At 59.0% G+C, this 11,582-nt stretch overlaps 2 protein-coding genes and 4 non-coding genes across 7 annotated transcripts in view; all 6 read right to left on the bottom strand.

Moving 5' to 3' along the window:
* Positions 1 to 832: 832 nt before the first annotated feature.
* IL34 (interleukin 34) lies at positions 833 to 6,394 on the bottom strand. 2 transcript variants are annotated; one of them, XM_021541051.3, is made up of 7 exons: positions 6,290 to 6,394; positions 5,138 to 5,478; positions 4,941 to 5,044; positions 4,578 to 4,655; positions 4,317 to 4,490; positions 1,415 to 1,553; positions 833 to 1,305 (listed from the first exon to the last, which is right to left on the bottom strand). In XM_021541051.3, exons 2-7 carry the CDS (start codon positions 5,163 to 5,165, stop codon positions 1,286 to 1,288), a joined length of 543 nt encoding a protein of 180 aa, XP_021396726.1. In that variant the 5' UTR covers positions 5,166 to 5,478; positions 6,290 to 6,394; the 3' UTR covers positions 833 to 1,285. The 2 variants fall into 2 exon arrangements, with proteins under 2 accessions (XP_021396726.1, XP_085445845.1); XM_085589719.1 differs by having other exon boundaries at positions 1,443 to 1,553.
* On the bottom strand, positions 1,626 to 1,696 carry TRNAG-GCC (transfer RNA glycine (anticodon GCC)). Its single transcript has one exon. It is a non-coding gene; the product is annotated as a tRNA-Gly (tRNA).
* On the bottom strand, positions 2,380 to 2,450 carry TRNAG-GCC (transfer RNA glycine (anticodon GCC)). The gene has a single exon. It is a non-coding gene; the product is annotated as a tRNA-Gly (tRNA).
* On the bottom strand, positions 3,389 to 3,459 carry TRNAG-GCC (transfer RNA glycine (anticodon GCC)). Its single transcript has one exon. It is a non-coding gene; the product is annotated as a tRNA-Gly (tRNA).
* Positions 4,028 to 4,098, bottom strand: TRNAG-GCC (transfer RNA glycine (anticodon GCC)). The gene has a single exon. It is a non-coding gene; the product is annotated as a tRNA-Gly (tRNA).
* A 2,697-nt stretch (positions 6,395 to 9,091) lies between the features above and the next one.
* The window catches only part of SF3B3 (splicing factor 3b subunit 3), a 28,400-nt gene continuing 25,909 nt past the window's right edge, over positions 9,092 to 11,582 (bottom strand). The window contains exons 25-26 of the mRNA XM_021541098.3: positions 11,010 to 11,114; positions 9,092 to 10,005 (exon numbers count right to left, since the gene is read on the bottom strand). Of these exons, the coding sequence (XP_021396773.1) occupies positions 9,865 to 10,005; positions 11,010 to 11,114 (246 nt within the window). The 3' untranslated portion in view covers positions 9,092 to 9,864. The remainder of the gene's footprint in view (positions 10,006 to 11,009; positions 11,115 to 11,582) is intronic.

The following is an 11,582-nucleotide window of genomic DNA, read 5'->3' as shown; positions in this document are numbered from 1 at the left end:
TCCATCCCTCATGGTGCACCAGGGGATGTTCTAAATAGGCTTCCATTCCTGATCCTGTGAGTGCTTTCCTGTAGAGGCTCTCAGCTGGCATTTTTGAAGCCCTCTCTCAAAAGAGGGATCAGAAGAAAATGCACAGTATCTCAAGTGGGCTGGACACGCAGCCCATTGCTGTGGGGATGCTCTGGGAAGCTTGGAAGGGGTCATTTTGCAGGGACAGCTTCAGTTTTCCCACAGTGGAGGAGAATGAAGGATCATTCCCACATTTGACATGAGGGAATGGGAGGTTGGGGCTCAGCCCCAAGGGCTGAGGCAGCCCCAGGTGGGTCCCTGCACCACACAGGGACTCAGTTAAAGCCAGCAGGGATGGGGGAGAGGGTCCTTCTAGTTAAAGCCCTTACCAAGCAGTGGATCTACTGGTGGCTTTATATGAGCTCTGTGTGGGCTTTATATAAACAGGAATCATCACTAGGCATGAAGGGAGGAGGAAAAGAAGGAGGAGGAGAAGGAAGAGTTCCTCCACTCATGCTGCAGTGCCCATTGACTCATGAGCCTAAGCCATGAATAGACCAATTAAGGTCTCTAATAGCTGATGAAAGCAATTAACTAAGCTGTAAAGGGGGGAGGCAGCCAGGCAGCCCCAGTGCCTCCAGTGTGCTGCCTGCCCCACACCACCAAGCACAACAAACAAATCCAGATGTTTCCTTGCTGGGGAAGCAGCCAGGGCTGAGGGAAGTAGCTTGGCAGGGGTCCCTTTATCAGAGTGAGTCTCTCCCCAACAGCAGTGAGGGAGGTGGCTGATACCCCAAAAGAGGAGGCAGTGCAGGCAGTGGGATTCTCTTTGCTGGTCCTTTATTTCGGGTAAGGCTGGAGGTTCCCAGGACCCAGTCGGAAGCTGAGCTGCAATGCTAAAGAATTAACTGGTGTTTAATCAAAGCTGAGGAAAAAATACAAATGGAGAGAAACAGGGTGATGCTCTCACCTGCACTGTGGGCAGGGAGAGCTGCGTGTCCCCCCAACAGCTGCCTGCCACAGGGGGCTGTGTCTGACCCCCCACCCATGCAAAGGGTGGCAGACATTTTGGATGGACAAGATCCCAGCCATAAACAGTCCCACAGTTCTGGAAAGGGTTGTGTTTGGTCCTGGAAGGAGTGGCATTTGTTCCACCTTTGCAGCTTCCTTGGGAACCCACCATGGGGCTCTGGGAGGAGCAGAGCAGAGGCAGCACCCAAGGCTCCAGGGCAAGGAGGTGTCCAGTGAGGGGTTGAGTGAAGGATCTCCCACAGTGTTAGGTGGACTCCCACCGACCTGAACAGAGGGAACAGTACCATGGTGTGGGAAAGGGTGACCTTCCCTGAATCCATCCCTGGCACCCACATTCCCCAAGATCAGCTCCCCACCGTGATCCCCAACTCACAGGGCCCCCCGAAGAGCATCCGCATGACCTTGAGGCAGTTGTCCAGCAGTGCCTTGGGGCGAACAGCCTTGCTCCGGCTCTCAGCGCCCGCGCTGTAGATCAACTTCACCAGATCGGCCACCACGGTTTCCACGTCTGTCTGCAGTGACAAATCACCAGGATGGCACCAAGGTCCCCCAAGGGACAGAGGGGTGCAAAAGAACGTCACTGCTGCATTGGCCGGGAATCGAACCCGGGCCTCCCGTGTGGCAGGCGAGAATTCTACCACTGAACCACCAATGCCAGATGGGCAACCATCCCAGCCCTCTCCCCACACTCCCAAACCCAGCGAGCAGCAGCGACAGGCCCTGTCAGCTCTGAACACCCTCACAAATCACCCCAACACAGCTCTGATCACGCCGCTCCAGCCCATGGCAACACCTCTTCCCTCTGCCTCACATCACCTACAGCAAGGAGGCCTTGTCAGCAGCCCTCAGACTTAACCTCTCATGAGACAACACACCAAAACTCCTCTCTCCACCCAGGGGCTGCAGAACCTGCCCGTGGCACAGGACAACGCAGCCACACTTTGGGTTCACATTGGTGACCCAGCCATGACAGCTACCCTCATCCAGTGCCCAAACACAGCCCCCGTGGATGTGGCAGCACACCCACACCCATGCAGACCCGACTGCCCTGGGCCTCACTGCCACCGAGTCTGAGACCCTTGTCACTGCCACGAAACCAGAAAGCCCTGACTGTCAGTGAGCCATGGACTGTCACTGACCGTAAGGCAGGGTCCCTCCCTGCCACCAAGTCCCCCGGGGATCACCAATGTGCCCTGGCTTTGTTCCACCGACAGTGACACTCCCATCCACACAGGGGGAATGATGTGCCACAGAAATGTCTAATCAATCCCTCTAGGTACCCAGGGGAATCCCCATGGTCCCCCCAGAGACTCTGGGTGCCAAAAAAGGTATCACTGTTGCATTGGCCGGGAATCGAACCCGGGCCTCCCGCGTGGCAGGCGAGAATTCTACCACTGAACCACCAATGCCAGATGTGCAAAGTTTCTGAACCCTCCCCACACGGCCCCAGCATCCCAAATCCAGAGTGCAACGTGGGCAGGCACTGCCAGCCGTGAGCACACCACACACAAACACACACGAGGGGCACCCCAACACACAGCTCTGATAACGCTGCTCCAGCCCATGGAAGCGCCTCTGCTGCTGCCCCACCAGTAAGGAGACCTTGTCAGCAGCCTTTGGATGTAACCCTCTGATGACAACCCAGCAAAGCTCCCTCACTCCTCAGAGGGGCTGCAGAACCTGCCCGTGGCACAGGACAACCCAGCCACACTTCGGGTTCATATTGGCGACCCAGCTGTGACAGGCCACTCATATTCAGCACCCAAACACCTCTGCCTCAGGGTGCAGCGCCTCCCAGCCACAAGCAACCCATGGCTGCATGGACCCGAGTCAGGTGGAGGGGCTGGGGGCTGCAGAGTTGAACATCAGGACACTGGGCTGCCCTGATGAGGAACCAAACCCTGGGTTTCGAGGGGGAGCAAAATAATTGTCCCACTGAACCACATTTGCCAGATATGTAGGTGCCCACAGCTACCATCTGCCTCCATGGCCTGGGCACCCTTGACATGAGCCAGTACCTCCCACTGCTCCTAAAGCAGGGACCTTCACTGCACCCCTTGCTGTCACTGAGCCACTGTCCATCCCGGCCACCCAGCCTGGTCATTCAGCAAACCATCTCCTCTCACTGCTCCCCAGTGCCACCGAGACAAGAACACTCAGTGCTGGCAGAGCTGCTGCCGCTGCCACGCTGGGGCCTGAGCACCCACACAAACTACAGTCGACCCCGAGGGGAGATGCAGAGGGAGCACCTCTACAGAGATGTCCAAGGCAGCCCTCGGGAGCTCCTCCGCTATTCCATGGACACCCTGGCAGCCACGAAAGGACAGCAGAGTGCAAAAGTCACTGCTGCATTGGCCGGGAATCGAACCCGGGCCTCCCGCGTGGCAGGCGAGAATTCTACCACTGAACCACCAATGCCAGATGTGCAACCAGCCCAGCCCTCCCCCCACACTCCCAAACCCAGCGAGCAGCAGCGACAGGCCCTGTCAGCTCTGAACACCCTCACAAATCACCCCAACACAGCTCTGATCACGCCGCTCCAGCCCATGGCAACACCTCTTCCCTCTGCCTCACATCACCTACAGCAAGGAGGCCTTGTCAGCAGCCCTCAGACTTAACCTCTCATGAGACAACCCACCAAAACTCCTCTCTCCACCCAGGGGCTGCAGAACCTGCCCGTGGCACAGGACAACGCAGCCACACTTTGGGTTCACACTGGTGACCCCAGCCATGACAGGCCACCCTCATCCAGTGCCCAAACACAACTGTCTCGGGGTGCAGAAGCTTAGGCAGAGAGGCAGAACTGTCACCGGGAAAACAGGGATGAACTCATGGGCACCTTCTGCCTGATCCCCCGCAACTGCCGGCCCTGGCAGTGCCACCCCGTGACGGAGGCCGGTGTGTGTGACAGTCCCGTTCTCCCCTCCCCAGCTCAGCAGGTCCCCCAAGAGGGACGGGTCGTCGGGCAAGAAAAAAATGAACGTGTTGCATTGGCCGGGAATCGAACCCGGGCCTCCCGCGTGGCAGGCGAGAATTCTACCACTGAACCACCAATGCCAGATGTGCAATGCTGCTTAGGCGCTGCCCCACGGCCCCGCTCCCCGTTCCTGATTTCTGTCTTTGCACCCTGCCCCAGCCCTTCCACAGAACCCACCCCGAAGGAAAACGTCCATGCCCTTGTTGACCCCTCCCAGTGCTCGCGGCGCAATTTGTGTCCTCCCAGCACAGGAGTGCGAGACGTGCAGCTGGGCTGGGGTGCCAGGGGGGAGCCTCACCTGCCGGTACTTGCCGTACTCCTCGCCCAGGGCGTCAAAGAGCTGGCAGAGTTCCTGGGTGTACTTCCAGGATGGGTGCTTCTCTGGCAGCACCTCACGGATCCGCAGCACTGCCTGGGAGCTGACATGGAACCAGAGGTACCGCAGTGCTGCCTCCGACACTGTCCCGTTGCGCTAAAGGGCAAGAGGGTGAGAGCCGGGCAGCCCCCGTGGGTCCCTGGAGTGCTCCCATCACGGGACTCTCCCCTGCCACCGTCTTACCAGGCGGGTGATGTTGGATGGTCTCAGCACCTCTTCGTACTGGACTTGAACTGTGTAGTCGATGGGAAAGTAGTGTTTCTGGAAAGGCAAGGAAGAGCATGGGGGCTGGCAAGGGGCAAAGTAATGGGCACATCTTTGCCAGCCTCAGCACGATGCCAGGGAGCCGGTGCGAAAGCCCTTTGACGTGGGCAGCCCCCAGCAGAAGTAGTCCTGGGCACAATTTGGTATAAAATGTCCCTGGTAAAAAACACAGCACCCAGCAGCCGTAGAGCAGCAGGTGTTGCCTCCCACCCATGTCCCCCCGGAGCAAATTGGGGCCCTGCAATGCCACGTGTCCCCCCCACCTCCCAAAGCTGGGGTTACCATGTACTGCAGGCGCATCTCATACTGCAGCTTGTCCTGGAGCAGGCGGGTGAGCTCGCATTCGCCCGGCGCCGCGGCCTCCAGCCCCAGCACAGCCAGGACACCTGAGCAGCCAAAGCCGGTGGCATCAGCCCCCTCAGGGACACCCACTGAGGTGACTCCTGAGGCCATCCCCCCTGTGCCCCAGCTGTACTCACATAGGACGGCAGCGTAGCCCTGCTGCATGTTGATGGCGGCCGTCAGTGGAGCCCCAGGCTGTGCCTACATGGCTGGGGCTCACAGGGAGCCTCCAGGGCAGTGGCGTGGATGGTGTGGGGACAAGGGACAGGTGTAGGCTCCGGGCACTGGCTGCTCTCCGGTAGCCCCGGGCAGTTGTCCCCTGCCATGGATGGGGGGTTAGTCCCCCTTCCCGGCAGTCCCCGCTGGCTTCTCCTCTCCAGCTGTGGCAGGGAAGCAGCAGGTCCCGGGGCCGTCACAGGGTGTTGCCAGGGATGTGTTTGCAGGGGTGCAGGAGCACCCCCGGACTGCGAGAGGGAATCTGGGGGAAGAGAGCCCCGGCTGCAGCCCCAGGGCAGGCAGGCGCCCAGTCGCAGCCCCCAGGCAGGACATCCGCCCCGAGCCCCGGGGCCGCGGGGAAGGGACGGCCCCGCGTGAGCCTCGGGTGGCCAAAAGACTGTGGGTGGCCGTGGAGCCGCGTATGCCTATGTCCTGCTTGGGGCAGGGCTACCAGGGCTTCCCTGATGACACCCTCAGGGGATTTCCAGGGAGGGAGGGGGGTCAACCCGGCCCCGTTATCCCAGCGGTGATTAAGTCCGGCCTCAGTTAAAGAAGGCTGGGGGACGGGGCTGGTAAAATGGCCAAGCCACCGCGTGCTGGGTCCCCACACAGAGGTGTCGTGTCCCTACACCCCTGTGAAGGGGGCCCTGCCATGCCCCCGCGCTGTGGAAGGAGACCACAGCATGTCCCGGTGCCGCATGTCCCACAGCGCGTCCCCTTGCGAAGGAAGGGTGTGTTGTGTCCATGCCATATCCCAGCACAGCAGGAGCCCCATCTGCATCCCCACCCCACATCCCGGTGCCAGGAGGGCCACGCTGTGTCCCCACGCGATGCCATGTCCCAGGGGGAAGCAGCCGTGCCGTGGTACCGTGCCGTGCGCCCACGCAAAGGCGTCGTGCGGTGTGCCACCCACAACCCCCGGTGAAGGGACCTCTGTGCCGTGTCCCCGCAACACGTCCCCAGGCGAGCACGGCCGGGTGGCGGGGTGCGTGTGTCCCGTGCCGCGTCCCCGAGCGGGGCCGTGGCTGCCCGGCCGCCCCCCGCGCCCCCCGCGCGAGGCTCCGCGGACCCACCTGGCGCGGCGCGCGGGGCCGCGGGCGCGGGACGCGTCCAGCCGCGGGCGGCGGCGGCGGCGGGGCCGTGCCCGCGCTCCCGGGAGGCGGGCGGGGGGCGGCGGCGCGGGGAGCGGGCGGGGCGGCGGCCGGGGGCCGGGCGGGGAGTGGGGACCGAGCGACCGCCCCGCACGGCCCGGGGAGAGTTCGGCCCCGCTCCGCCGCCGGTGCTCGGCCGCCCCCGCCGGGGGGGTGTCCCCAGGGTAGGGAGGGAGAGCGGGAGGTGTCCCCGCAGGTAGCCCAGGCTGGCGTGTCCCCGGGGTGCTTGGCTAAGCCTCGTGGGTACCTCCCTGCTCCTCGGGGTGCTTTGCTGTCCCCGCTGGGTGTCCCCAGGGTGCTTGGCTGACCCTCGCGAGTATCTCCCTGTTCCACGCTGGTGGCCCCGGGGCTGAGTGTCCCAGGATGCTCAGCTGCTCAGTTCACCTAGCCAAGGTACCCCCAACGTGCTCAGCTCATCCAGCTGAGTATCCCCGGGGTGTTTGGCTCATCCTGCTGGGTCCCCTCCCTGCTCCTCGAGGTACTTTGCTGCACCAGCCCCTGGGTGCTGGTCTAACTATGGTAAATGGCTCCTCCACTCCTCAGGGTGCTGAGCCGTCCCTGCAGGGTGTCCACCCAAGCCAGTCAGTGCCCACATAGCCCCTAGGGTGCCCAGCTGACTACTCTGCACAGCCCTAGGCTCCCCAGGGGGCTCTGCTCTGCTAGCACTGGCACCTCTAGGGTGCTGGGCTTTCCTGGTCAGGTGTCCCAGGGCACTCCTGGGCTGAGCACCCATGGGCAAGTTTGGGATGATCAAAGAAGGAATCAGCCAGTGCCTTCCCAGGATCCCTTCCCGGGGAAGGGCTGCACTGCAGCACTAATCTCAGAGGGGCTGAAATATTCTTAGCTGGCTCCAGGCCAGCAGGACTCTGCTCCTTATGGCCCAAGCCTATGTCACCCTCTCAGGATGCTTCAGGGCTGCGCTCCGGCCAGGAGCAGGGGCCAGGGGAGGACGTGGGACATTGTTCTCCCCCACATCATCCTGAAGAGCCCCGTGGAAGAGCCACTGTGTCTGTGCTCACGGCTGCTGAGCATCCACAGGGTCAGCAAGAAACATCGGCTATCAAAGAGTGGGTCAGTGCTCCCAGGGAAACGCGTGGGAAGGAATGCACTTCTGCCTGTGAGAGCGCACTGGGATTCCCCTGGCATGGAGTCAGGGCCACTGCCGTGCTCCTGCCAAGCTTCCCCTGGTCCTGGCCAGTCTCGGGCACGGCCCTTGCCTTGCACCCAGCTCTCGTCAGGGGCAAGATGCTCAGCTCTAAGCAGGGAAGGAGCCGCTCCAGCTCCTCACTCAGGTGTCCGCAGGGATTTTGCCCGCAGCTGCTGCAGTCGCTGGAGGAAGCCATTTAATAGCATTCCCTGCCCACGTATTCATCAGCCTGGCAGCCGGGATGGGGCGAGGAAGAGAAAGTGCGGAGCTGCGCAGCGCTGTGCTGGGGGCGGTTTGCTCTCCCTGGCTGCTCCGGGGCTGGAAATCAGTGCTGGGATGAGCCCAAGGCAAACAGCTTCCCGTGCACAGTGCACAGCCCCGGGAGCTCTGCTCCCACACGGCAGCAGGACCCCAGGCCCCTGCGGCTGCAGGGGAAAGCTCTCTCTGAGAGAAACCTTCCTCGTCCCAGTGAAGGGGAGCTGGGGGCCCAGCCAGCTCCCCACAAGCACCCAGCTCCTTATGGCCAGGAATGGGTCCCCTCCAGGCTTTGCCTTTTACTGGAAGCAGGTTATTCACCAGGCACAGCCAAGCAAGTAAAACCTTGTGCTTGGAACCAGTTTGGGAACATCTCAAGACATGCCCCCCCTCCCCTGCTTTCACTTTCAGGATACCAGCATGACAAATACCAAAGGCCACTGGAGCTCTGCTTGAAGTGCCCTCTGATCCAAAGCATCACTCCCTCAGGGAGGACAGGGAGCACAGGGTGAGCACTTTATGGCAAGCCAGAAGCTGGACCCCACAAAGTTCAGCTCCCCTTGTCCTTCCTTGACACAGCTGCCCGCACTCAAACCAGGGGAGCACAAAGCCCTTTGCTCTGCCAGCAGAGGATGGGTGGGGCTGTCAGAGCCAAAGGGTGCAGTCCAGCGTTGTAAGCCCCTGCCAACGCAGGCCTCCAAGGTTGAGACAAGGCAGGAGGGGAGAGGAGGGTGCAAAGGACAGGGCAGGAGGGTGTTTGCCCTCACCCCACCCAGTACGTGCACTGGAGAACATGAAAGCTCTTCAAAGGGAGCGCAGGCATCAAGGACCACCTGTTTCTCCAAGCCCCAGGTGGGGAGCAGCATCCTTACCCAGATGTCACAGGCTATCAGACAGCCCCCTCCAGCAGGAGTAAGCAGGGAGCAACTCATCAGAACCACTTGCTGTGTGGGTACACTCTGACTGGGAGCCTCTGCAGCCAGCTACCAAGCCACTGGGACAAGGACCTTTCCCCAGCCCTCGTGGCAGCCAACTGCTCCTCCCAGAGCTGCTGCTGCTACACTTTGTAACACCCCAACGTGCAGCCATGCTCTGGAACGGCTGCAAAAAAGGCTCTTCCCTCTCTCCACAACCTGCTCTGTGTATCCCAGGGCAGACCAAGCAGCAGGGGACCAGCTCCAGGCAGGGCAGGGGGGCAGCAAGGGGCCTGCAGGAGCACAGGGGCTCAGGGTGTGCACATTTCTTCTATTCCTCCTCCTCCCCTCCTGCTCCTGCCAGGTCAGCAGCAGCTGCCACGAAGAAGAAGAGCCCCAGCGCCAGGGTAGTGAAAAAACAGGCTTTTATTCTTCATGTGCTGCTCACAGTCACAGCTTGGAGACACTCTCCTGCCAAAGTTATTATGAAACAAATCAAGTCCCAGACTCAGGCCTCGCTCTTCCCCACCCCCAAGAGAGTCAACATTGTACAAAACTCTATTTACAGGGAAAACAGTCAGAAATGGCGAGTCCAAAAAATCCCCTTGCAATTCAGACGAAAATGCAAGACAAGTGTGACAGTTACACCCTCCACACAGCCAGCTTCCCATTGGCTGCTCCCTGGACTAGTATAAGCCCACAGCAGCTCACCACTGGCTACTAAAAGAGGATTCTGGTAATCCTGAATCATGCCACAGCTCTTTGCTTTAGTTTCCTAAAACGCTGGGAAATCACAACCCCACTTGACCCAACAAAGACTCAGCTGGATCTGCCCTACAGAACTTTCAGCAAGACACCCTGGGACTCCCCCATTCGAAAGAGAGGACAAGGAGATGGGGCTGAAGGGTCAGCTGGCAGCCCTGCTTGGGCACTTCCCAAGAGAAAACTGCTCTGGCCAGAAGCCGGAATGTCGGGAGCCTTCACATAGGCAGCGGGATGTGTTGGGAAACCTAATAGCTGATACTGTATTTACTGGAGTCACGTTACTTTGAAACACAAACCAAGAAGACCAAACCAATATTTGAAAAGAGGGGGAAAAAAAGCACACATTCCTCCTCCCGGTGGTGCCTGGAAGAGCACCCAGAGGAGCTGTGAGCATTTCTGCCCCTGCCAGCTGCCACTCAGAAAGCGTAACGCGTGCGGATGTCTTCCAGCTTCTTGGACACCTCGGGTGGGGTCCGGTCCAGCTCCTCAGCCACATTCTTCTGTTTGTTAGGCTCCATGGAGTTGAACTGCTCACACAGGTCCCCATCAATCACGTTCTGGAGGGGCAAGGAGGAGAGAACTGAATCGAAACCACACAGAGGCACTGAACCCTGCCTAAATAGGGGAAAATGGCCACAAACAGTTTGTTCCCAGGACTTTCTTAATCCTGTCCTGGAAACAAGACCATGCTCGGTGACCTCATCTGCTGAATAGCAGCAGTTAGCATCACATTAATTACTGGCCAGCCTGATTAACGAAACAGAAACCCAAAAGGCCTGGGTGCAGCTGAAGAATCACATAAGGGAAAGGAAGAGATATCTGCCTGGGTCCAAGCCCTGCACGGGGGAGGCTCTGAGTGATGACAAAGGCAGCTTCAATCAAATGGGAGCAATCTTTGAGGCTGTGTATGTGGCAAATCGCCTCAAGCTCATTGAGACCACCACCACCCTCCACTTCTAGAGAGCTTCATCTGCTGGGACAGTGTTCTGACTGACTCCAGACTCATTACTCTGGTAGTAGCTACCACTGAGATCTGTCTGGTCAGAGCATTTAGCAGTTCACAGTTTCTAAAAGTTCCTCAAAAGCAGAAATAGGCAGTAACAGCTGTTTCTGAACTTGCATTTCCCTTTCCAATGGCGGTGGAAAAAACAACCCAGGGCAGCACTCAATTTGATCCAGCCACACCAACAGCTACGTAATGCTGCTTCTCCTGGTGGAAAATGGAGATGCTGTAAGAAGTAGAGAAGTGCAGCTACGGCACCTCTGGCCTTGGGTCTTAGGACCAATCCTCAGGAGAATCATTACAAGCGTTAAGAAACCAAAACAGACATATATTGAGTGCTAAGCACTGCTCTCCTAACAGACTGCGGCTCAAGAGCCAGCCACCACAGGCACTACACAAGCCATTACTGACAGTACCCCAGTTCTCCCTACTAAACAGCAATCTTGCCCTGTTCAAGACAATACCCTTGCCTTGCTTCTGCCAGCCTCAGGCAGCTCTGTGCCCCAAAGCAGCTCTCTGCAGCCCATGACCAGGTGATCCCACATGCTCAGGGCTTACCTTCACTGGGAAGTAGTAGGAGCGGAAACTGAGATGGTCTCGTCCACAGAGAGGAGGGTGCTCAGACCGTAAGTGCATTTCCACATGCTGGAAGAAGTCATGATCCTGGGGAGATAAAGGATTGATAAGAGAACAGTTTGGTACACATTAGTGCTGCTAGCAAGGCAAGACAACACCCATTAGAAGGTACTCCTGCACTGGCTGAAACATGGCCATTACATTGGCCATTTGGGATTGGATGAGATGATCTTTAAATGTCCCTTCCAATCCAAAGCATTCTGTGGTTAACAGACTCTGCCAGAGCAGCCCTGCACATGGCAGCCAAAGTCACATCCCTTTCCACCTGGAAAGCACCCACAGCACAGCTAAGCAGCCACCCTGGTCAGGATCAGCCTCCAAGGAAATGAGGCACAGAGCAGCTGTGCAGCATGGAGCTGCAGCTCCAACAGGGAATGTCCTGCCACCCATTGCTCCAAGAGGCCACAGAAAATAGAGAACAGAGAACCATCCTCAGGACTTGAAACATCACTGCCTGATCAACACTTCAGAGGCTACACAAAGCATGCCAAAGGA

Source organism: Lonchura striata, chromosome 11 (assembly GCF_050655825.1).
Source record: "Lonchura striata isolate lonStrDom1 chromosome 11, ASM5065582v1, whole genome shotgun sequence".
Lineage (NCBI taxonomy): Eukaryota > Metazoa > Chordata > Aves > Passeriformes > Estrildidae > Lonchura > Lonchura striata.
Note: the sequence above shows the minus strand (reverse complement) of the source record. Positions and strands in the feature narration are given on the sequence as shown.